This window comes from Nelumbo lutea, chromosome 1 (assembly GCF_056320005.1).
Source record: "Nelumbo lutea isolate HS-2025 chromosome 1, American lotus-T2T, whole genome shotgun sequence".
Lineage (NCBI taxonomy): Eukaryota > Viridiplantae > Streptophyta > Magnoliopsida > Proteales > Nelumbonaceae > Nelumbo > Nelumbo lutea.
The window spans coordinates 24,799,676-24,825,921 of record NC_142684.1 but is presented as its reverse complement, the minus strand read 5'-3'; the positions used below and the strand labels follow the sequence as shown (position 1 = coordinate 24,825,921).

The 26,246-nt window shown below is 36.7% G+C and overlaps 2 protein-coding genes across 2 annotated transcripts; one reads left to right on the top strand and one right to left on the bottom strand.

Annotated features, from left to right (window-relative positions):
* The first annotated feature begins 8,687 nt into the window (after positions 1–8,687).
* On the top strand, positions 8,688–18,373 carry LOC148873990 (CBS domain-containing protein CBSCBSPB3-like). The gene is made up of 14 exons (XM_088964170.1): positions 8,688–9,102; positions 9,196–9,364; positions 9,445–9,577; positions 11,178–11,348; positions 12,196–12,274; positions 12,391–12,504; positions 12,640–12,706; positions 15,504–15,609; positions 15,679–15,737; positions 16,335–16,444; positions 16,531–16,652; positions 16,784–16,866; positions 16,952–17,041; positions 17,818–18,373. Exons 1-14 carry the CDS (start codon positions 8,960–8,962, stop codon positions 17,989–17,991), a joined length of 1,620 nt encoding a protein of 539 aa, XP_088820296.1. The 5' UTR covers positions 8,688–8,959; the 3' UTR covers positions 17,992–18,373.
* Positions 18,374–20,108: 1,735 nt separating this feature from the next.
* Positions 20,109–23,023, bottom strand: LOC148873989 (RNA demethylase ALKBH9B-like). Its single transcript, XM_088964450.1, has 6 exons — positions 22,743–23,023; positions 21,864–22,409; positions 21,407–21,492; positions 21,001–21,311; positions 20,667–20,738; positions 20,109–20,556 (listed from the first exon to the last, which is right to left on the bottom strand). The coding sequence occupies exons 1-6, from the start codon at positions 22,867–22,869 to the stop codon at positions 20,277–20,279; spliced, it is 1,422 nt and encodes a 473-aa protein (XP_088820576.1). The 5' UTR covers positions 22,870–23,023; the 3' UTR covers positions 20,109–20,276.
* Between the last annotated feature and the right edge of the window lie 3,223 nt (positions 23,024–26,246).

Sequence of the window (26,246 nt, the reverse complement as noted above, 5' to 3'; positions counted from 1 at the left end):
GGGGTGTCAACGGTATTTGAAAATTTGATTTTGAATTTGAGATTCGACATAATCGAATCGAATTGAATTTGGATAATACGAATATCTAATCGATCGAATTCAAATATCCTATCCATACTAAATAGCTAATCAGATTCGAATTCAGATATGACCTGATTCAATTTGATAAATATTCGAATTTGATCAATTATTTAATTCTTATATAAACTAATTAGATTATTTATATAATTTATACATATGATAATTAAATTATATAAATAATTTATATATTTATATACTTTATATAAATAAAATATTTATTAATTACCTAAAATAATTTATTGTTCAAATTGGAATTCAAATAATAATTTCCAATATCTTAGACCGAACCAAGAAAGCAGACCCGGTGACCTACGGACCAGTCAAACCAATTACCTTATAAAAGAGTTACTCCCTTCGCCTAACTAATGTAGGCTCAGGAGTGGGGGCAATTAATGAGAGGTAATTTGATCCTCTAAATCACATTGCGACATGTGGCTTGCAAACGACACCTTGGTGTTGAGTAAGCAAACTAGCTTGACCAGTTAACCTAAAGTACCCTGCCCAGGCCGACCTCCACCTCGGCCGGACCAAGTTAACAAGTCTCCTACTTTACAACAACCTATCTTAGAGACCATCCAAGTTGTAAGAACTTGAGGTGACCTGCCAGGCAAACTTGTTGACTTGTCACAAAGATGCGTTACCAGCCCAAGATCTCTAGAGCGATAATCTCTTGACCACTAGACCGACCTACCACGCCGAATGCACCAGAGCTATTCGAACGGGCCGTAACTCTTGTGCAGATAACATAACCGACATAATAACTCAACTGACTAAGAAAAAATGGCTCTGAGAACAATTGAGACATGTTGTAAGGGAGCTCAGACTATTGATGCCTATATAAAGTCCTCATTTTCACCTGAGAAGGTACATGCGATACAACCTCCCAAGCTCTCTCATTTTCTAAAACATCTCGAAATACTCTCTAACTTAAGCATTGGAGTGCCCTCCCTGGGTAAAAGACACCTGGGCACTCTAATCCTCCTTTACAGAACAAATCAGCTCGACTAATTCTAGCTTGATGTCACGAACCCGATTAGGGACGTAACGTGAGTTTCGTCTGCTTCAAAGGAGACGAGAGACCAATAAAAAACCAAACAATTCTAAGGAAAATTCTTCAATTGATAAGCTTTCAAAGTGCAAAGGAAGTATAAATATAGACTCCTCTAACAGACTCATACAACTACCCATAACGCCTTAACTTACGTGACTAACCATGACATTCTCCCACTACTAACTGACCCATAAATAAGGAAAAAATTACTAACAAGTTCCACAACAAGGCCACGTGGCTCTCCACTAGATGCATGGCCCAACAACTAACAGAAAAAACACCCACTACTTAATTCTTCTAATTTAAACCACATTCAATAATTGGGCCCACTAATGGTCCATTAGTGGGTCCATGACACTCGACCCTGATAAAGAATCATCTGAATCAGCGTCTGAGTCATTTGACACGAGGGAGTTGTCGGATCATGCAACATCACTTAGGCCCTTAGCAAATCATATTTTGAACATTCGACTATATGAATCTTGACAAAACTCTTGTCTCTTTATTTATTTTTGGGGTTGGGATTCCAATTAAAATCAATGCTTTTCAAATAATATTACGTCAGGGAAATTGTCTTGTCCTGAATCTTTTTTAGGGTTTTCTGAATTAGCGTTTACTTCGGGTGGCATTTATTTTGTGCTAATTTTCAATTGTATCTTTATTTCAAATGATTAGGAGTAGATTTCGTTATTATGGATGGACTATGACTGTTATTTGGGAAATTAGTAGCAAATACTATCAAGTTCAGTGATCAACAACCCATCTTGGAATCTAATATAATTAAATCTTTCCATCTACTAACAATTCTTGGATGACAATTGATACTGGATTCATGTTCTAATGAGGACCAAATCGCGTAGTTATAGATGGTAACTGTAAAAATGTCTATACCACTATTAGATAGTGCATGCCCTTAGCTCCAATCAGATTGATGTACTTATTATCATTTATTATTAATGAATAAAGTGCATAGTTGATTCATGTTGTTATGGTGTGTTTCTGTGTAATACTCTAAAACTGAACACTTATGAGACTCGTGTTAGTTTAGAATCTTCATAGTCATTGGATAAGATATGGGGAGATTTATCCTGCCAAGGCTAACACTGATGTGTCACCAAGTTGGTCGGGGTGGCTTGTCTCAGCTGTCAGGGAGAGACCTAAGGTACATGCAGTGTGGGTTTGCTTGAAACCCTGAACCAGACCAAATTTCAGTATTGCCCTAGACCTTGGAAATAGATGTGCAAAACTGGAATGTTACACATGACCCCTAGACTCGATTATGGTACTACACTTGGTGTCGGATTGGGCTGTCTTTGATATGCCAATCAGTGAGATCCTTTACCAGGTCAAAACCTGGGTATGTTGGGACAGTTCGAGAATTCACCTGAGTGGGTGATCATAGTGACAGGATCAGCCTATTTGTTAGACAAAGTGAATGATCGAGGAATGCACTCTTTCTGATGGAAACTTAAACTACCAGCAATGGATTTCAAATGTGTTTAAAATTTGTTTTGCAAAATATATTTATATAGAGATATACTTATATGTTATGGTTTCACAAAATGTTTGCAAAAGGTTTTAATTCCTGTGGTCCATGTGAGTATAGAGTGCAACACACATTGCAGTCGAGGGAGATGTCCTCTCTTGTCGAGCAATGTATGATCATTAAGGGCCGAGAGGTTAAGTGTAAAGCCATTGAGGGTAATACCTGATGGGCTAATCTTGCATATGCCAACAGTTCTTATTTTTTCACAAGATGGCTTGACCCAATGACCATTTAATATAAATGTTAGACTCATTAAGAGCCCATGGTGATGGACTCAGGGGTTCATTGTGACATGCAGTGAATTCGGCCAGGCTTTATAACAAAGGTTGGGCTGAACCCATGTGGTTGATGTGTAAATCAACGCTAGGGTCCCACGCCATACAAAGAGAACCAAAATAGCCAGCGTATAATGGGTTAAGTGAGTAATATGACTTATAATATGACTGGGATTAGCAGTTGGATAAGATAAGTCTTATCAACTTAAGTGTCCAGATCTAAATACAAGATTTAGATTAGGAAATCTCATTCTTAATCAGATTAGCAAGCTGATCTTGAAGGGATTATAAATAGGGGGCAAATTCCACATAAGGAACACAATTCTCTTTGTAGTCCTTTCTCTCCCTTAGTTCTTGGTGCCATCCCAATTCGATCTCCACCTACTGGAGTGATCAAGAAGGGTTCTTGATATTGTTTCTTGGTGAATAAACAATCAGAAGTCATGCTCACACCACCCTATTTACTTTTTGGTGAAGAATCTCAGGTTCTTGCTAAAAAATCATTCTTGCTAATCCTGCCTCAACATACGATGCATCATCTTTAGTGGAGGCGGGTTTGGTATCTTCTTTGGGTGTGAACACCTATGCTGGGAGTTTCTTTTAATTCCATATCAGGTATTTCCTTCTCCTTCTTTTGGTTTTAGATTTGGTCCGATTTTGCTTCAAGAACAAACCTTGAAAATGCAATTTCCTAAACTAGGGAATATGATTTCCAGATGGGAAAGAAAGAAAATTTTTGAAATTTCACCCAACCTTCCTATAAGGTTCGGCCATCCATATGATAGATCTCCCATCCCTTCAACCACTTGATTAAATAGTTCCAAAAAAATGGGTTTAGACTTCAATTAAAGGTAAACCATATAAATCAGTTGTAATCTAAATGGGTGATTGTGTTTGACTAATCCTATCCCACACTTGTGAACAAAATATAATCTTGTAAAAGAGGGTGCTTTTCAAATAGAAGGACAAAACCCGAAAAGAGCATAGCCATGTAACAACTGGAACCTACTTATCCATAAATTAATTGTATATAGTAAGAGTATTTAAAAAAAAAAAGGTAAAAGAGAGGGTAAAGAAGTCTTATACTTTCTTTAGTTCAATGTAAGGAAAAGGGATTTTCTAAAAGTATCTACTTCAAACTATAGCATTTCATCATATGGACAGATAACAACTTTGTTTTTTCTTAAAAACTTCATAGAAATGACAAAAATTATGGAAACACAAATAAACTTTACTATCTTTTCATGGACCCTCAACAAAAATTAAGTGCTTTGGAACAATAGTTTATTCAAGTTGAACAATCAACTCCTTGGGATCAATAAAAACTCTTGTCTCTTTATAAATTGTATGATACTCAATCTCAAGTTAAGAATTTTTGGAGACAAAGATCTAGACAATTCTCGCTTACGTTTGGAGACAAAAATACAAGCTTTTTTCATAAAAGTACTTTATGCCGCCAGAGAAAGAATGAAATTCAAGGAATTAAAGATAGCCATAACTCCTGGGCGACTGACCATAAAGATATATCAAAAGTCTTGATCTCTTATTTTTCAAACTTATTCACACATCAACCCCAACATGAGTTGTCATTTGTTTCAGATATTTTTACCCCTACCATCACCGAGGAAGAGGATGTTTTTTTAACTGTAATTTCTTTTGAAGAAGAAGTTAAAGCAACCTTATTCAATATAGGTAGTCTCAAATCTCCAAGACTAGATGGAATGCCAGCTTTAGTTTATAAAGAATATTGGGATTTGATGAGCTCTGACATTGTAGCTTTTGCTAAAGAATTTTTCTAGAACAATAAATTACTTAAACGCTTAAATCATACTTTCATATGTCTTGTTCCAAAAAAGGTTAATTGTACTAAAGTCCAAGACTATCGCCCCATCAGTCTTTGTAATGTCCTCTATAAAATCATTTCAAAAATTTTAGCTACCAGGTTTCGTACCGTCTTGGACAAATGTATCCCTCGAACCAATCTGCCTTTATCCCAAGATGTCAGATGACTGATAACACCATTATTGCACATGAAATGTTCCATTTTTTAAAACATCACAAGCGAGGTACAACCTATGTGGCCATCAAGTTAGATATGGCGAAAGCCTACGATAGACTGAAATGGTCTTTTCTTCTGTCAATCTTAAAAAGTTTTAGGTTTTTTTGAAGATTTTTGTCACATCATTCTAGAGTGTATTTCCTCTGTATCCTTACTCTATTCTAATTAATGGTACCTCTGAAGGGAAAATTCTACCCACTAGAGGATTGAGACAGGGTGATCCATTATCTCCCTATTTGTTTATTATAGCCATGGAATGTCTCACTAGATTGATTATGAAAGCTGAACATAGAAATCATCTCAAAGGCTTGCAAATATCTGCTAGAGCCCTTCAAATCTCCCATTTATTCTTTGTAGATGGCATCCTTTTATTCCTTCATGATCATCGGGATGAATTAGATAACCTTAAAAATATCTTCCATCAATTCCAGGATTCCTCAGGACAACTAATTAATTTAGAAAAATCAAGAGTTTACTTTAGCAAAAGCATCCATCCTAAGCACCAAAGAATGGCTTGCAGACAATTTCATATACAAATACTCCTTGAGAATACTAAATATCTAGGTCTCCCTCTAATTTGAGGTTGAAATAGATACTCCTAGTTATCCTATATCCTGGATAATCTTAAAGCTAAGCTTAATAAATGGAAAGCTACAACTCTCAGCCAAGCAAGTAAAAGAGTCATCGTTCAATCTGTCTTTCAACCTATTCCAACTCATACTATGTCCGTTATACAATTACCCCAAAAGACTATGGTTGCAATTGAGCAAATTATTAAAGATTTTTAGTGGGCCATATTTGAATCCAATTCTCATCCTTATCAGTGGTGTGCTTGGAATTCTTTAACTATTCCTAAATCATTAGGAGGCCTAGGTTTTAAAAATATCAAATTGGTCAATCTAGTATTGCTTAAAAAAATGGCCTAGAGGTATCTAAATGAACAGAATAAATTGTGGGCCCAACTTTGGAAATCAAAATATCTCTTTATTCATATGCTCTTCCCGTATATCATCCAATCCAATAGCTCTGTATTTTGGAAATCAGTAGCACCTAAACTTTAAAGACCAAATTAGGAATTAAGATTCTTAGTTCGAGAATCCTCTTTAGAACAACTTGCCCATCTACCTTGGATCCATAATAATGGAAATTTTTGAATGATCACTCACCCTATTTCCTTTCCTATATCTCAACTTACTTTCAATGATATTATTATTAATGGTAATTGGAATGCTCCTCTTTTTCATCAACATTTTAACATGGACCAAGTTGAGAGCATCTTACGAACACCTATTTTTCCAACTAATATCTCTATTTCCTAGGTTTGGACTAAACATTCAATTGGTAAATTTCGAACTGCTGTTGCCTATAATAATCTAGCACATGATTCTCTTCCCAGACTTTTTGATCAACAAAAGTCTTGTATTAAATTGATTTGGAAACTCCCTTGTCCCCCTCGTTATCAATTATTTTTTTGGAGGATTACCCAAGATTTTATTCCTGTGAAAGTAATTTTTTTTTCTACAAATCAGGACCAAAATTGTGTTTTTTGTCGAAATCATCTAGAAACTTTAAATCATCTATTTCTTGAATGTTCTTTTACTCAATCTATTCTCTTTGCTTCACCTTGGAACATTAACTTTGATGCCATTTAATACCAACTGGATTAACTGTATTCTCCATATACATTCTCTTTTTTTTGAAAAAATCATTTTCTAAGAGTTCCTAGTTGGTATGCGATTGCTTTATACTATATCTGGTTTGCTCGTAATGAAAAATCTTTTAAAGATGTTTCCATTTCCAACCTCTGAAATATAAACAAAAGTAATACTATTTTCAATGGTATTCCAATTTCAAGTATTGCACAAGAATCACCTTTGGAACTTCCTCCAATCTTAAATCTCTTTGTGCGATCACACCTGAATGGTATTCTATTTACATATGCCGGGAAATTATCTTCTACTATCTTTTGCTTTGGTACTATCCTCTTCAACAATCATCTGGACTGTATTCAAATACCATGGGGTTGAAAGAATTTAAATTCAGTTAAAGTAGCAAAATCTTTTGCTATACATCAAAGCATCATCCAAGCTCTCCAACAAAGAAGAAGAAACATTTTGGTCTGCTCAGATTCTAAGTTGGCTATTCAAGCGTTACAAGGAACATCTTCTCTTCATTGGTCTTTGTTGGATTTTTTTCAAAGAACCCAAAACTTATTTCAAGCTTTTTAATCAGTTTCTTGTATTTATATTAATAGAAAGTGTAACATCATGGCTCATAAGATAGCATGCAGGAGTAAAACTGATTTATAGGATTATTTTTTGTTAGATACTTATCCTCCTGATGCATTTGATGTTTCAAACTATGTATCTTGTTCCTTTTGTTAATATAATAGTTTTCACCTTTCAAAAAGAAAAAAAAAGACATGTGAAGGAAAGAACTTAAATTAGAAATTGTTTGAATGCATTAAATTTCAATTTTAGTAATTCAATAATAGAGCTTTGCTTCCACACATTGATTACTTCTGAATTTTGGTCACATGGTAGGTCTTAGCGTAAAACCAACCATCTAAATGGTTGGTTGGCAGGTTAACTATCCGGGTCAAATGAGTCAACTTGTAATGTTAATAATCAAATAATAAAAATAATAGAAAATAATGACAAGTTGGACATATATATACTAATTATATTAAAGAAATAAATATAATAATTTGTATAGGAAAACAAAAAAGAAGAGTTAATGTCTGACAGGCTCAGTTTGAAAAGAGTATAAATACAAATATGTATAATGCAAATACGTATAAAATAATACAAAATATAAGATTTCACACTCTATATATTTGCATTTATACTTTAAGGCTCAGTTTGAAAGGAGTACAAATGTAAATTGTAGAGTGCAAAATCTTGTATTGTGTATGTATTTATACTATACATATATTTGTATTTATACTCCTTCCAAACTGAGCCTAATGGACCAAATGGTTTAACAGTTCAATTGGTTGGCCTGTTGATTGGATCAATATTTTATGCAAGTAAAGGTTCGGGGTTTAGTGAACCAGAAACTTGGTCAAGAAGATAGATGAATCGGTTCAATCGGCTGGTCAACTCCTGGTGGAAACTGCAAAAATATTAGTATTAAACCGTTGACTCCCCTACAATAAATTAATATTTAATACATCACGCTAAGCATGCCGATTGAGACGTGAGGGAGGAGGAATTGGAATCCAGTGGGCTGTAGGCCCCTTTTTTTGTATAAGGCTGTAAATGACCCTGTATCCAGTTATCTACTCCATCATCTCTCTCCCTTTTTCTTCATATATTAATTAATTTCGTATCCAAATTTATAAAAAGAAAAAAAACCAACTTTGTTTTAATGATGGGTCCCCACTCGCACGATGGAACATTCCTATGATGTCAGATTGGAATCTACTTCACTCCATGCCCCACCTTGTATGGGCATTAGATCCATTCAATACCAATCCAACGGTCAAAAGATCCCTCAAATCTGAGGGCCCCATTTTTGAAACCACGATTGTTACAAAGCATCAGAATTCATGTTGCGTTTACGCTGAGTAGTGAGAACTGAGAAATCAAACGTGGTTGGCATTTTTGTAATTTAACTGAAGGAAAGTGTCATTTCAGTAGCTATAAGCCTATAGCTCATTCAAGAAGCAAGCATAATTTGAAATGTCTTCTGACAAACTGGTGGGAAAGAAATTATTCGATATAGAGAGAAAGAGAGATGGAGAGAAGGCGAAGGGAATTTAAATCCCACAACCCTTCGATTCCCTCTTTTTCTTTTTAGCTCTATTCTCGATTGCTTTCCTCTGCAAAGCCTAGGGTTTTAATCGAATTCAGAGCTTCTTTAGGGTTTTCAGAGTGAACGCCTATCTGTTGCTTTTCCCCCGTCAATACCTATTTTCAGAGGTAGCGCTTATCTGCAAGTCGAAGATGAGCAGTCAAGTAGCTCCTCCTCCTCCTAAGAGAACCAATCTGAACTCCAGACGGGTTCCTTCATCCGTGAAGAAATCAGCCCCTGTTGAGAACGGTACCAGTAATGGAAGCCACACGAAGCCCACCTCCCCTAGCCAATCGTAAATTCGACTTCTCTGTTGAGTTCTTCAGTTGTTATTTCCTGTTTGATTGCTGTAATTTGACTTGGTTCACTATTGGGCATGGGGAAACAGGTCTGTTGGTGGGGAGAGGACGGTGAAGAAGCTGAGATTGTCGAAGGCGCTTACGATTCCCGAAGGAACGACCGTTTCGGATGCTTGTAGAAGGATGGCGTCCCGCCGTGTCAATGCTGCGTTGATTACTGATTCGAATGCCTTGCTCTCCGGAATTATTACGGATAAGGTTTAGTGGACTTCTGGTGCGTACTGTTCGGATTTGATGTTTCCTCTCTTGTTTGATAGAATATGTTTGTTTGGGTTCAGGATATTGCGACTCGAGTTATAGCAGAAGGATTGAGGCCAGAACAAACATTAGTTTCGAAAGTCATGACAAGAAACCCGGTATTTGTAACTTCGGATACGATAGCAATCGAGGCTCTGCAGAAGATGGTCCAAAGTTAGTTACATGTACTTCTCATTTGGTTGGCTTCTTGTATGCACTGAAATATGGTTACAGATTCATAATTTTGAAAATATAGACAGGAAGCAGGTTACACTACAAACAAAGAAAGTGGTTTTCTTAATACCCCTCTCCCTATCTCTTTCTCTATATTTGTGAAAGGGCAACAAATCTTCCATAAGACTATAACATGCGGTGGGCTCAAGTGCAGAGCTAACGGTGGAAATTTTGGTATTTGCTAAAATGTGTCCCAGATGTTATTCTTTAGTTGCGGTAGAGCTTTGGCTTTGTTAATTACTCGAGTTACAATAAACAATGATAGTTTTTCTATGATAACGAATCCCATGTATAAGGTAATGTGCCCCAGATGTTATTCTTTAGTTGCGGTAAAGCTTTGGCTTTGTTAATTACTCGAGTTACAATAAACAATGATAGTTTTTCTATGATAACGAATCCATGTATAAGGTAATGTGATGAATTATTTCATAAGAGAAAAGAAAAAAAATAATATAATTCGCGTACTTACTTAAAATGAAAGGCTGAAATATGTTGGGCATTCAAGGCCCTTGCTTGTATCTATCTTTTCTTATATCAATAGTTCAATACATTACCTTTTTCAAAAAAAAAAAAAGGTAGTAACATGTATTTATCATTTAGATTCATCACTAGAGCTGAATACTTTACCAGATTTCCTAAATTAAGCAATATATGTTCTGTACTTGATTTAGGTGTATTTTGATCTGGAAAACATTATGAAGAGGGGAGGGTGGAAGATGAGAACATGAACCCCAACCTGATCTGAACAGTAAACCATAGATCCTATGAGGAAAACATAAAACCCTTCAATTATCTTTATTTATGGAAAAAAGAGAAGAGGACTTATCTTTAAGAAGAGCAGGAACGATTTTGTTCTTAGAGCAGGTATTCTCCTTCTTCCCAAAATAATGCAATCTGAGATTACTAAGAAGTGAAAACTCCTAATCTAAAATTCAAAAGGTAAAGCAGATCCAAATTTCTAAACCATAATCCTAAGAGGAAAACATATAAACCTTAAGGCAATAGCATAAAAACCTTTTTTTTTATCTTGTTTTACAAAGGGAAAAATGAAAAAAAAACCGTGTTTTACTTGTAAAAAAAGAGAAATGTAATAGAGATCCTGTGACAAGATAAGGATGTTGAGATGGAGGATAGGCAAGAGTAGAAAGGATAGAATCAGAAAAGAGTGGATTAGAGAGGATTTTGGAGTAGCTCCAAGTAGTGACAGGATGAGGGAGAGTCAACTGATTGAATTTCTATTGCTATTGGCTAATGCTAGCTCTAACTCTAGTGATTGGCCATAATCTTCTGCTTTTAACATTGAATTTCTTCTTAAGTACTTTGTCCCATCATATGCCTTTTTTTCATTTGGTAGAAATTGATATAAAGTTGTTATGTTATGTGTGTGGTCCCCAATCATTGGTTCTTGTTATGCTGTAGTTTCCCCCTTTAATGAGCATATATGTCTCCAGAAAAATGATCATATACGTTAACTGGTACTTATAAATAGGCTATTGAACTTGCTCTTCATTCTCTTTTTGATCCTTTTTTCCTTTTCCAGGAAAATTCAGGCATCTCCCTGTTGTAGAAAATGGAGAAGTTATTGCCTTGTTGGATATTACAAAGTGTCTTTATGATGCTATATCTAGAATGGAAAAGGCTGCAGAACAAGGGAGTGCAATTGCAGCTGCCGTGGAAGGAGTTGAACGCCAGTGGGGAAGTGCTTTTTCTGGTTAGTTATCCAATCTTTTATGGACTTGTTTCATAAAAATTGTCTGTGCCTATTTTTGCATATATGTGGGCAAGGTTCAAAGTATCGGTAAACCCTGATATGCTGGAAGAGGTGTATCAATACTTTGTACCTAACTCGGAGCTTTTGTGTTAGTCTTATTTTTCAAAAATTGCTTATGGGGGTGGGACTTAGGCCTGTCTACCCCCTGAAATGGGTGAAAAGGCCATTTACCCTGTGTCTCGAGTATTGGACAGCCACCGACATGATACACCCGATACAGGGTGTGTCGTGTTGAAATTTTGAACCTTGTATTGGGCACTTGTGATATTTAATACTTGCTTCCAATTACCCAAATTGATGGTACCAATATGTTATCTGATAACCATCTTGAATAGGATTTTCTTAGCTCTTGTTTTTGTTATTTTTAATTGTGGTCATTTTAGTTTGTCAATAATGATTTAGTGTAAAGGGAACTCCGCGATTGTCTTTCCCATTTTTAAGATTTTGCCTGTAGTTTCTATAAAATCTAATGTAGTCATATTTTCCTGACAAAACTAACTTAAAAGTATGATGCCATATTGTTGTTTTGATACCTAAGATCCAATTCCATGTCTTCACTTCTTAAAACAATCATATTAATATTTGCATATGGTCATTGGTTTTAGTTATCAATGCTTGAAAGTGGTATGCTCCAAATTTTCTGAAACAGTATAGACTGAAGGTCTGAAATTATGAGCCAAATGCTACAGTTTATGCATTTAGTGAATTTAATATTTTGCCATGCTGAAGTTATGGATAGAAAAAAGGATAAATTTCAATCCTGTGCCCTGTTTCTCTTATTTTGCAGCTCCATATGCTTTCTTAGAAACTCTTAGGGAGCGGATGTTCAAGCCTTCATTGTCAACCATCGTCAATGAAAATACCAAGTATTGTTATCCCTTTTCTTTTGCTAGTTATCAGCTTCTGTTATGATCTCCTAGTATCATATTTTACTTATGGAATAGTTTATATTACCAATTTCTGTAATTGATTTTATTTGCAGGGTTGCAATAGTGTCTCCATCTGATCCTGTTTGTGCTGCTGCAAAAAAGATGCGAGAGTTGCAAGTTAATTCTGTGATTATTACAACGGGGAGCAAACCTAATGGGATACTAACGTATTAGCCCCTTTACTGTTTTCTATTTTTGATATTGCTTGTAGTTCTTGATACATGCAAAGTTATTGTATTTATATGTTACTTCCCTGCATTTTGGTGGTTACTCATATGGTTGCTGGTTGAACCTTACTGCAGTTCAAAAGATATCCTCATGCGAGTTGTAGCACAAAATCTGTCCCCTGAGTTGACATTAGTGGAAAAGGTTTCTACTTGACTCCTACATGATTCTTATTTATCTAGAATGTGTTATATTCTGTTCAAGAATCAATCAGTGTTATCAATGTGTCAACTAGTCAACTGACTAGTCAGTTGAGGGCCAGATTGACTAAGCAACCAACTAGTCAGTTTCTTCGAATCCTAGGCAACGGTCAACCACAAAATCATTTTAAAGTTTTACCTGTTTGCTTATATTCTCTAATTTGAAGTAATACAAATACATCTAAATTCTCATCCATGTTTTTTTTTTTTAATATTGTGATGGAGAATGATTGGATGATGGTATATAAAATGAAAAAGGGCATAAGACGAAGTAAAGTAGTGGAGTTCTTTAAGTTTTCTTCCAATCAATGGGGTGTTGGTAGAGTTGTCATATACAAAAGTACATCAAACAATCAAAGTTGATTTCATTCTTTGCAAACTTTTTTAAAGACTAAACTAAATGTTCAATATCATTTCTTTTTCTTTCATCATTGTAGGTTTAGCTTATTTATGAGATTACATCAATACCTTAAATTTTAGAACATGTCTAGTGTAGGACTGAAGTGATCCAAAGCTGGGCTGATGACAAATTTGTGGGAAATTGATAGTGAGGGGTTAGGTCCAAGGTTTGAGGGGCCGGAGGTAGGTCTAGAGAAGGGGGGATGAGGTTTTGTCTAGGGAAAACGACTGTATGAAGTAATTAGGAAGCAAGTTTAATGCTGAAATTCCTGGAAGCTGCAACATGCAGAAATTTCTTAAGAGAGAAACAATGAAATTTCTATATCTCAAGCATAGTTGTCAAGGCATTGCCTAGGCGACAAGGCGCCCTTTGAGGCTCGCCTCACCTCTCATCGATCTCATAAGTATCATACCAAATCCCATCAATCGAATCACTTTTTTGAGAAAAATGAGACATCTAAGTCGTACAAGTAAAGAAATCTATTCATTGATAAGAAAAAGAAAAACGTGAATGGTGATTGGATTGATGATAAAATAGAATCTTGGGTCGCGAACAATGTTTCGATTGATGATGAAGAAAGAGGATTCTTGTATCAGTTCTCCACCTTAATGACAGAAAAAAGGATTGATCAAATTCTATTGAGTCTGACTTATGGTGATCATTTATCAAAGAATAACTCTGGTTATCAAATGATTGAACAACCGGGATCAGTTTACTTACGATACTTAGTTGACATTCATAAAACGTATCTAATGAAAGATGGATATTCTTTGCTCATTATCATAAAATCACTTGTTCACAAAACTCGTGTGGGGCTAATAGTTTTCATTTCCCATCTCATGGAAAACCCTTTTTGCTCCACTTAGCCCTATTCCCCCTCTAGGGGTATTTTAGTGATAGGTTCTATTGGAATTGGACGATCATATTTGGTCAAATACCTAGCGACAAACTCCTATGTTCCTTTCATTATGGTATTTCCGAACAAGTTTCTAGATCCTCCAAGCATTTTTGTACTACTTATTATAAACACTTTTTTTTCTTTATTTTTTGACATTATAATTATAAAATAGGCGCTATTAACAAAAATAAGGGTTCGGCCACTTTATTTTTTGAATTTTCTTTTCCTTCTTGTTTTTCTTCTCATGAATATGTTGATTTTCTATACTTTAACATGAACTTTATACTTTTCTTATGAAGATTATGAATAATTATTAAGGAAATGTGGTTATGGTACCTAGGGAACTACCCTAGGATCTATGTTTTCTACATAAAAGAAACCCATCACCTAGGCAACGCCTAGGTGCCCGCCAGGCGACTAGGCACCCCTCTGTCGCCTAGCCTCACCTTGGTGCCTTGAAAACTATGATCTCAAGATTGGTACGGAATTTCTTTAAACTGTTTTAGAGGAAGTTTTAGTTGAGTGAACCAAAGCAGGGGGTTAAATTTAGAGAGGTCTTAACAAGGTCGGACACAAAAAGACGAGAGGTGGAAGTTCTCAAAATTAGAAACTATTGTTAACTGGGTTTTTAGGTAGGTTTTTTTTCAAACCGTTTTGGTGGGATGAAAAAGAACCTTAGGTATGTGGAACGGCTAAATCAGATATGATTTTCATGAAGGTTTGTTATGGAAATTTTATAAACAAATTTCTCACTGTGGGAAGGTATGCAGATGTTGGGATCAAACTGATTCTTTTAATCGATGTTGAATGATGAGTTTGATTGCATTTTCCTTGGTATTTGATTATTGTGAGAAACTCCAATATTCATTGCTTACGTTTTGAAACTTTATACATATATAGACTGTTTAAGGTAGGCCAAACTGCTTTCTGAATTAGAAAAACTCAAAAGAACAATTATGTTACTCATAAACCAGCTTAAGAAAACTAAATATTAGTAAATTACTCTTAAGCTACTTAACCAGTGAGTCTAACATTTAAACATGACTAAATTATCACTAGACAAATCAAGCCAATAGGTTGGACCCATGCCACATGTTAAATGACCAAAATAACACTAATCTCCAAAAATACAATAATCCATAAAAGTTACTAAAATTCCAGTTTTGACACTTCAGCTCCTGCATCAATATCCTTTTATATCTACTAGTTATTGCATTGACTAGATAGGCCTAAATGACTAGTCACCACTTCTCGCATTGATAACACTGGAGTCAAGTTTTGTTGAGAACTTGAGATATGTTTGGTCAAGATTTGACACCATCCCCACCCACACATGCACTGTTATTATTGCTGATTTACATCTCAGAATCATGACTGAAGAAAAAAAATGTTTCTGCTGATAAAGATGCCTTGGCATGACCTTATCTACTCTTTCTTTTGAAGGTTATGACAGTGGCTCCTGAATGTGCAACACTGGAGACAACAATCCTTGATGCATTGCATATGATGCATGATGGGAAGTTCTTAAATTTTCCTGTTCTGGATAAAGGTATGAAATGATTCCTTCAACTGGCAAGGGGTGGGTTGTAATCGGAGTTTGATGATGGTTTTTATGCAGAAGGATGTATTGCTGCTTGTGTGGATGTCCTACAGATCACTCATGCAGCAATTTCAATGGTAAAGAATTATTTCTTCCATGGAAGATTTGCTAATTTTAATTTTTTCTATACTTTATGTTCATTGCAACATTTGTTTGTTATTGGTGTTTAATTACTACAAAGATACATGTAAAGGTTGCAGAATTAATTGATATTATTGCCACCCAGCCCAAGTTCACCCCTTCTCTTAGTAATCACATTGAGGCACATTCATAATTCTCATTTCTACTGTTATACTTAAAATGTCAGTCTGTCATTCATCTTGGTGATATTAAGCTACAGATTTTTTTGGTGTTTCATGAAGTTTGAATTTTTGAATTTAATGTTTAAACAAATCCATGCATGGAATGTTGGAGCCTTGGAAGTTTAAATTTATTTTCATGGAATTTAAAACAAGTTCATGTTTTATTGTTTAATATTTCTTTTCTTCTTTTTTCTTTTTTTATTTTTTTTTTCGGGTGTCTAAGTTGTTTTTGTGAATTAAGAAGTTTGTTAAGTATTTTGAACATGATTATTAAAAAATGCAAGGGTTATTGCTAATTCTAGTTTACACCGAGGAACAATATACATTTAATACTTTGATAGATTAGTTACCCATCCATTGATTTCTTTGAAGGTTGATGGGGGCTCTGGAGCTGTCAATGACATGGCTAGCACAATGATGCAGAAGTTCTGGGATTCTGCACTTGCCCTTGAGCCACCTGATGATGAATATGATACTCACAGGTATCATTTTCCATCTTATTATATTATATGATGGTATCCTTGTGATAAAGTTGAACTAATGCTGCTTCTTGTTTTGTTGTTTGAAGTGAACTTTCTGCACTAATGACAACAGAAGCCACAGAAAAGTATCATCCATTAATTGGCCTTGGAAATAGTTTTTCCTTCAAATTGGAAGATATTAAGGGTCGTATCCATAGATTTACTTGTGGTAAGTATGTGCTCCAATGCATCCTAACAAATATGAAAACAACAAAAAAAGCATCATGTGAGAACCTGGCCTTGAGGATTACTGTATGATTTGTGGTTACTGAAACAATGAGATGTTCACTATTTCTTCAGGTACAGAGAAATTGGATGAGCTTTTTACTGCTGTAATGCAAAGGATAGGGACTACGAGTGACCAAGAACGTCCAGAATTGTTGGTGAGTTTTCGACACTCCCACACAGGCCTGTGCATTGATGGACTCTTTATTCTGACTTTTTTTCTTGTGGTTTGGTTTCTCGTAGTATGAAGATGATGAAGGTGATAAGGTTCTCCTTACAACTGACAATGATCTCATTGGAGCTGTGAACCATGCCAGATCAGCAGGATTGAAGGTAACTGTTCTTTCTTGTGTAGGAAGTAGGAACTCTTATATAAGGATTGAACTTATTCTTTCCATTTTTAGTATCTTTCAATCAATTGGTGTTTGAAGATATCTTATGAAGCTTGTGCCTCTGAGGCTTGTCTCAGATGAAGGCTGAGAGCCTAAGAAATTGTCTTGAGTTGGCACCTCAAAATCGCTGGTCACATACCTCACAGTTTGAGAGGTGTCTTCTGTTAAGGAGGATGTGTTTCAGAAGGTTTCTAGGTTTTTATGTATGTAATTCAGCTTTTCATATATAAATATATACTATGACCTTACATGTGATATTATTGTTGCCCGCACATGATTACATTTTTAAATACATAATAAATGAGAAAGTTAATCCTAACTTTTCTGGGTTTTAATTTTGTTCATTCATGCGATGGTTAATTTTAACTTGGTATTTTTCTTGGTATTGTATACAGTACTTGCTATTATGAATATTTTGATACTTTGATTCAGTTGAATTATTTTTTCTCCAAGAGGTGTCCATGAGAAATTGGAGGCTTGGGCCTCCAGCTTCTGAAGGTCCTAATGCCTCCACAGATTATTTTGTTTTTGTACCATGGATGCTTGGGTTTGGATATTCATCGTGGTATTGGTATTTCACTTATTACCTAGGATTTTGATTTGTTAAACTCTTCTAGGTGTGAGTTAGCAAATATATGCGGTACGTTCGGGTGCCATAAAAATTGTCTTCATTCCTTGTTTCCCCATTATGGATTTTTTACTTGTATTCCTTTTCAGATCCTAAGGTTGCACATCAATTACGATTCAAGCAAGAAACTAGTGGGGGCGTCATTTGATACCACTACCATCCAAAAGCCTGGATTGTTATCTCTGCAGTCGGGGCTTTTAGCAGGTGCAGCTGTACTGGCGGGCATCGGTGTGTTAGCTTACCTGAAGCGCTCCAATTTGTGATGCTCATGCTCTGTGAACAACTTTCTTCCCCTAAACATTGAAAGAAAGAGATCTCTGCAATCTTAACAAATACATGGTTTCTCGGGGTTGAAGATCTTAAACAAAAGGCCTTCCTGAAGACGATCCTCTAAACTCTGATAGACTAGAAAATCTGTAAAAAGTATACTGTCCTTTGGTGGTGGCGGCCAGGAGTGGTGGAAGTGGAACCACTAGTGCTCGATAAAAACATATACATGGAAAGATGACACAAAAGGCTGCTGGGTGAGGGCTACAGTCTACAGGGGATTCTTTTTGTCATTGTTCATAATGTAATCTGATTGTGCATACTATATATGCAACAAAGAATCATTGTGGACTATTTAACTGTGGATACATTCTTTCATTGACTAACTGTTCACAGAAAATGGTGAATGAGCATGTGAATCAGAACAGAAAATGTCCTCAAGTCTCAGGCCCATTTTCTGCTGGTTCTGTTTGGTCAAAGAATAGCTATTCTTTACTTGCCCAACAGACTTGGTGGTACCGTTCCTTGAGGCCTTTTTGGATTTTAGGGCTTGTTTATACTCCGCCCTTGGTGGGTTATCACCGAGCATTTGAGGTTAACCCACATCAGGGGTAGGGTCGTGGGGATCTCCTCAAAACAGAAACGCTGCAAACACTCTAAAAGCACTGGCATCCTGCATTGGGAACATCTTCCCATCAAAGTTGGAGTATCTCTATCGCTATCCAGGTTTCTGAGCCGTAATAGATTTTTAGTAATTTGTCCATCCTTAAACTTGTCTTAATTTGTCGGTGGTAATGGGTCATTCTGTGATTGGGGTCATTTCTTTATTTTTTTTGGTAAATTAGGATCATTTGGTGAGATGGAATCTTCTGAAAGCAAAATCTCAAAAGTTCTGTAGCACATTGGGAATATCACCCCATGGATTTAATATATGTACAAGAGATTCTTGATGTGTTTCGAATTTTTGCTTTCAGGAAATCCAGGCTCACTTGAAAGTATTGGGAAAATCGAGGCTCCCCATGAGTTTTTGTTTTCAGGATGTCCAGGCTCTCAATTTTGTTGCTCTCTACGAGACAAATTGAATGCCAAAACCGGTTATGTTATAGAAAATTAAAGTTTAAATCAGTGAAAGATAGGTAAGATTTTCGGAGGAAAGGACCTCTCTCCATAAAGCTAACGACTTTATTACCAAAAAAAAAAAAGCTAATGATGGAATAAATATTTCTGGTCCATCAAAAATTGTAGAATTTGTGAGTTCCCTGCCTTAGCATTTCCATGCCAACAAAAACACAAGAACCAGTCTCTCTCTCTATATCCATCAGTTTGATCACTGGGTGATGATGGAGAGCCAAGTGAATGTACTTCGCATCTCGCTCCTCACACCCACGTCATAGCATGTTCCAATCACATATCGGGAAATCTTCATTTATTTACGCCATGAAAATAACTAGAAACAAAATGACTTAAGTAATTGATTCTTTCAGATTCTTTAGAATATCAACCAAATCTTCATTGACAAAGCGAAAAATACAAGTGAAAACAAACGGAAGCCAACTACGAGGCAACCAACTTCAAATCAAAGCGAGAGCCAGAGAATGAGAGAAGATCTTGGATCCCATCAACCTGAATACGTGTCATCTGTTCTCTTTAGTATTGCTTATCTTCTTATCCACCTTCGGTGTGAATAGCCCCGGCTGCACAGGCTATGGTTGAATTGAAGCTAAAGCAGCCACTGTTCATCAATATTTGCCGAGAAATCGAAGAAACGTGTAGAAAGCCAATGGTGAAAACTACTTCAAAGAATTTGATGGAATCCAGAATAAATACAAAGATGATCATTTAAAATCCGCAGGATATCTGGCAGAATGGAATGTGATCCTAACTTCCTAAGGTGCCGTGCAAACAAAACATAAAGACAGAATTAACTGAGCCTTGAGAGGCGCTAACTTCAGTGTTGGAACTTAGAAGGAACATGTAATGCTCAATTACTAGCACGACTTGCACTTTGTTTTCTGTTATTCCCTTAGCTTTTCCAATTCAAAAAATACAGTGAAGATGAATAGAGAAATGAAACACTAGCAAGTAGCAACGTGACATGGAGAGAATACACAAGTTGAATAAATAGAATTTCATTTAAACTGTTGCAAGAAAAATCAAACGATTCAACAAAATAGAAAAAAAAACTGAAATTTGGTACACAATTAGATGGCCAAGAACTTGAGCTTTATAGTGTTAAAAAATAAACAACCAAAATTAAAATGAAGCCAAAATCTCATTGATGTCATCGGTGCTTGTTAGTTTTAGGTCTGTTGGTTGAAGCTGAAGCACCAAGTGGAGGGAAATCATCTTGCCCAAAGTGAAAACTATTTTTGCTCGTCCCTTTTACAGTGTCAACTTCATCATTGGAGGGTTGCTTGGTTTGCTGCAATGGTGGTGCTTGCTTAACTTGCTGCTTTGGTAGCTTTGTCAAGGAGTATGGCTGAATTCCCTGCAGCTCAGGGTCTGGTTTGAATTTGTATGGCAGCTTACTGTCATCCATCTTCCTGAAAGTTATGGAGATCCTGCAAAGAACAAGTAGGTACTAATAAGATGCTTTTGTCAAATATAAACATAACAAAGTTGAGTTATAAATCTTTTTGATTTCTAGTATAAAATGAGCAGATGACTGCACCTTTTCGCTGGGACACCAGGAACACAGTGCTTTGCAATGTCAGCGCCATTTCCATTTAAGATGAGCACCGAACTGCAGGGAAGTATGACAAAGCATTATGAGCAAAAGAAGAGGGAGCAAATGCTAGTTGAAGCATCTCATATGATATAGTGACAACAGATAACTTTCCTCATTGAAGGAAAACCCAACAAAAAGATGATAACAATAACAGGTTAACAATAAAGATAACTACTACACAGAAAGAGCATCTTTTCCAATTTGTATTTGGAGCATTGTCATGCAGTTTCTCAACATGACAAATTGTGAATTCAGAGAAAATAGGAGCTAGACATACCCAACAGGCAATGGAATTGCTACTGGTCCAGAGAATTCTCCTGCACCCTCAATCTTCAGATTTGATCCAAAGAGTATGTTGCATTCAGTCAAGAATGACACCGTGCAGAAAGGCCGAAGGAAATCATGATGATCAATGTGAGGTGGGATGCAGTCCCCCTCATCATAGATGTTCACAATGCAGCTATTGGGAACACAAGTTACAGGCAAGACATTCCATCTAACCAGCCTCTTGATGATTGCCTTGAACAATGGAGGAATGGGGTCAACTTCTTCATCTCGGATTATACCCGGGGGGTTTCCATTTTTGTCCTGCCAGAGATTTCTCAGTTTCAGTACACAGATAAGCAAACAAATAGAATATAGAGAGCACCCGAGCTATCAACTGCTGAACCCAAATATCTTACCACTGCATAATTGTAGCAACAGCCAAACTGCATTGTAACACGCCCTTTACCGCGCATCCACTTCTTTGGTTCTGTATATGTACGTTCTGTAAACCATTCAAACAAAACTAAGTTTAAGATAAAGCTGCATATATGATTAAGAAACGTATTCTCTAATTCTCCCATGACCAACTTCAATGAAAAATAACAAAAAAGGATTGGTTAAACCTGCATCAAGGGAAAACTTGGTTATACCAAAATAGATCAATTTTAACAACTAATTCCAACATTTCTGAGCAGTCTGTCAGAAATTTTATACCATAACTGTGTTTTGTTGTAGATTGAATCAATATCCTAACTAGTCTAGATAATAGTATCAATTAAACAAGCCATAACTAGTCCTAGCAAAGGCCTGGCTGTAAAGCTGAACAAAAGCAAAAGGGTGAGAAGAATGTACATAGGATTTTACTGTATCTACCTTTAAGCTGTCCATTCTGCCCCATTCGCTGTAGCTTGTAGACATAATCCACAATCTTCTCCTGTTCCATAGTGTTGAAAACTCGAGTGTGAAGCTCAAGCCCTTGAAGCACATTTGTTTTCTTTCCATTGACCCTCTCGAAATACACAAAATCCTTCTTTCTGCCTACTTGTGAGAATCTTATTTGTTCTTGCTCAGGCGATAGACTTAGACCCTTCTGGACTACCTGTTCATTTGATACCCCGTTACTGGATTTAGCAAATGTATCATTTTGTGCTACTTTAGAGTCTAGTCGATCAAGTGACTGTTGTCGACTGCTCATTGATGCAGGTGAGGAACTTGTCACATGCCCCTGACGCTTAGAAGAATGGACAGATCCTGGAGTTCGGGTTGAACTCCAAGATGAGCTTTCTTGCTGATGAGGCCCATTAGTTGAAGATGCAAAGCTCTTCTCTGGTGAGCACAAGCTGGACGTATTGGCAGAACAGAAATCGGACGAATTCTCAGAGTGATTACCGCTAGACAAAGATTTCCCATTGAATTTTCCTGCAACCAACCAACTTTTAATCAAGACTGATTACATATAGTCCCACACCCCATTAAAAGTAAGGCAATTGCAGACACAAAGCTAGGAATAAATCAAGATTACTTCAACCAAGTCAGGACTTGGAACAATAATACAAAGTGAGAATTTATATACTTAAGTTTCATTCAATAAGAACCAAGAAAATCAAACCCTAAAAAAAAAAAAAAAAATCATATACTCTGAAACAATCAAAACACGTACAACCTCTCAATCTTTCATCACAAAGGGAGGAAAGTGAAAAGAAAAAGAGACCCACCCACAAAAGAAAAAAAAGAAGGAAAAGAAGAGCTTACCATTAGTGTTATCAGAGAAGAGATTCTGAAGACGAGTCTGCAACAAGTCTTTGCATGAACTGCAGAGCCCTTCTGATAACATATCCACAATCTCAGGCATCTCGAGTTTCTTAAGAAAATTTTCCATTATCAGGAATCTCAGCACCTTTCAAATTTCGATCTCTCCACCGCCAACGCTGGAACCAGTATTTAACTCTGTTCTGCTCCTAATTTCGGACTCCGAGTAGGAGTTCTCTTCGTTAGATTTTAGAAAGAATTCGCACGCGTTCCTGCTCTTTCCTATCTATTTGATTCACCAATCACCATCTATCTAGGTGACTAGGATTTGGACAATTTCTGTATTAACGAAAATACCCTTACATGGACACGTTTAGGTTTAGCGTCATCCAACTGCCATCGGCACGTGTAGAAGCGTAGAACTACAGACCCTAGTCAACGTCTAGTTAACTTTGTAGTTTGTTTATAGTGGGCCCCACTTTCGCAGCCTGATGAGTTTATGAGCCTACGGTGCCGTTTGGGTTGGGTTAGGATTTTTAGCCCTCGTCAGGGTTCGGGGCGAGTACCGTATAGGGAATTTGAACTCGGGATCAGATAGAGGACAGGCAAAATCCGGCCCCATTGTCATTCTTACCGGAAATGATGCTCTTGGAGCTGTGATTACAATTGGATCTAACCCGATGGATTTCGAAAAATGTCTCAAACACAATTCGACATAAGATCGGGTTATCTCGTATTTGGATGTTTTAACCTGATTCGGTTAATAAATCGAATTAAACGCGGATTTAAGCCATTTGATTAAAAGCTCAATCTGATTAAAAATTATTAGTTTATATATTATATATACAGGTTTATATACTATCAACAGGTCCGGGCTGCAATTGAAGCCCAGTGGGATGGGCCCATTGCTCTGCAGTTATGAGATATTCCTCCGGCCTTGCCCATTCAATAATCAGACTTAAGGGCCGTTTGGTGACAGATGAAGTGCCTTAGCTGAATGACTTATTGCTTGGTTCTTCAGAGGTTACATTGCCTTGTTGCATGTTTCTGAGAGGACGATTATCATAGGACCAATTGAGTGCAAGTTGCCTTGTTAATACAGAATTAGAGTGCATCTCCTCTAGAACAGGTAGCCCATCTCTGTTCTTCCACATATTTGAACAATAAAAGTGGTCAAATGCAGAAGTCTAAATGGGTTTCGGGTCAGGGTTTACCTTTTTCATTGGGCCCTTTTAGGCTTGGTTGTTTTAAAAATCTCCTAGAGTCTAGCAGAGGTCTGAACTCCTGGTCCTGGCTCAGGTAAGTGCCCTGTTGGGGCTTTCACGTTTGTGCTTTCAGCCGCTTACATGGATCTCCTATAAGCTTCTTTCTGTGGCTTCTGCAAAGAAGCTTAGTGAAAGCAACTCTAGAAAGTTTAACCCTTCCAAATAGCCCTTAAATATGGCGTTAGTAAAGTGGGCCTTAATCCTCTATTTCATACAATACCACATCTAGCCAGCTAGCTAATAGTACGAGCTGGATATTATCCAAAGAGAACCCTCTCAATTACAATCATAAAGTAGGAAAATCTCAAAAAGGGCTAAACTTTGTTGCGGTATGATGTCGAACACATTACAGAGGACTCACCCCTAAGTAAGACTGTAATTCAAACGAGCTTTAATCGAATAATTCAGGCTCAAATTCGATTAAGCTTGATTCAAGTTAGATTCTAATTGAGTTCGAACCCTGGAGCTTGATTTCAATTTATAAAAAGATTGGCTCAAAAACTCATACATATGTATAATAGAGTACACAAATATATTTTATTATATATTATAAAAATATCATATAATATATAAATATATTTATTTTTGAGCTTTCGAGTCGAACCCGAACTCATTGAATATTTAATCGAATCGAGCTCGAGTTAGAAAATATAGTTCGAGTCAAACTCAAACCTAATAGTATTTTAGTCAAGCTGAGCCAAGACATGCCAAAGTTCAGCTTGGTTCGGCTCGACTTGATTGCATCCCTACCCCTAGGACCAAATAGGGTGCACATGAGGCCCATTGACCAAACCACAGGGAGCCTATAGTTTTACAAGCTTGATCATGCACCTCCTGTTTTGGATGGATGGCAAGTTGTCATGGGGCTAGTCAATGAAGCCCATACGGCACTCGATTGTGTTGAGAAAACCTATGAAACAAAGCAACACAAAAGAAAAGGCAACAATGATAGCACATAAATTAGTAAAAGGCATGTATTGCATTTATATGTTAAGTATAGACAATCAGTTCATGTGTTAAGGGGCCCCATACTTAACCTTTATACCTTAGTTCCCTTTTGACTACCTAACTACCTATCTTATCCTAAAGAGGATGTTAAACTTTTGAGCATCCACCAGAAGGATATAGCAAAGTATTGAATAATCATACTTGATAATTACAATAATACCATTAACATTACCCAAGTATAAAAGATAGACAATGCCCCACCCATGACATACATAAGGACACTCGCATAATTGGCATGTTGCAGGTAGTGCGATCATTTGATTTTATTGTGTAGGGATGGTAGAAGCTGATTAATTTGCTGCTTATTCCCTTCATGGCTTGTGGGGCTGGCAGAAGCTAATTACTTTGCTTCTTATCCTCCTTGATGTTTTCTGCTGCTAATTCTTTCGAAGAAAGTTTATTCCTTATTAGTTATTACTAAAACCCCCAAAACCATTTCCCTCCATAACTGAAAACCAAAAACTGCTTATTCCTTAATAGAGTGAACAATCTGATTTTGTCCATGAGCCCATGATGAACATTAAGACACCTGGGCCTCAGGCCAATGAAAGAGCCCCCTTTTACACTCATCAGAAACTAAAGCTAGGGGTGATCGTCAGGTGTTGGATTTCCCTCCTCATGTGAAAGTGGAGCCCACTCATGTATTGGGGTCTCTTGCTGAACACATAATTTGAGAAAGTTGGTAAAAAAGACAAATAATGTTGAGATTCTTGATGTTCTCTCATTAATAAGGGTGGCAATTTTCTCCATCCCTGATCCGATGGAGTCGGGGATGGGGGTATCTTGGCGGGGTTGGGGTTGGGGTCGGGGATGGGGCTACCCCTGAATCTTCGATCGGGGACTGGGAATGCAATCCCCGCCCCGACCCATCTCCGATTATATAGATAATATATAATATTATATTATATATTATATAAGTATAATAATTATTATTCATTTTTTAAAATATTAAAACTTAAAAAATAGTAAAATACTAAAACCCTTGATTGTAAAACACAAAACACTTCGACAGAGAGAAGAGAGAACTCTGTCTCTAAACCTTCATCAACAACTCTATCTCTAAACCTTCGTCTTCGTTGCCGGTCACTAATTTTCTAGCCGTCGTCTCATCGTTGTCGCCACTCGCTCATCGGACATTAGACAGAGGACACAGATACTCGAGTGACAGAGAAGAGCTACTCAAAGAAGAGTCATTGTTGCCACTCGTCGACCATCGTTGCTTCAACCTTCGTCT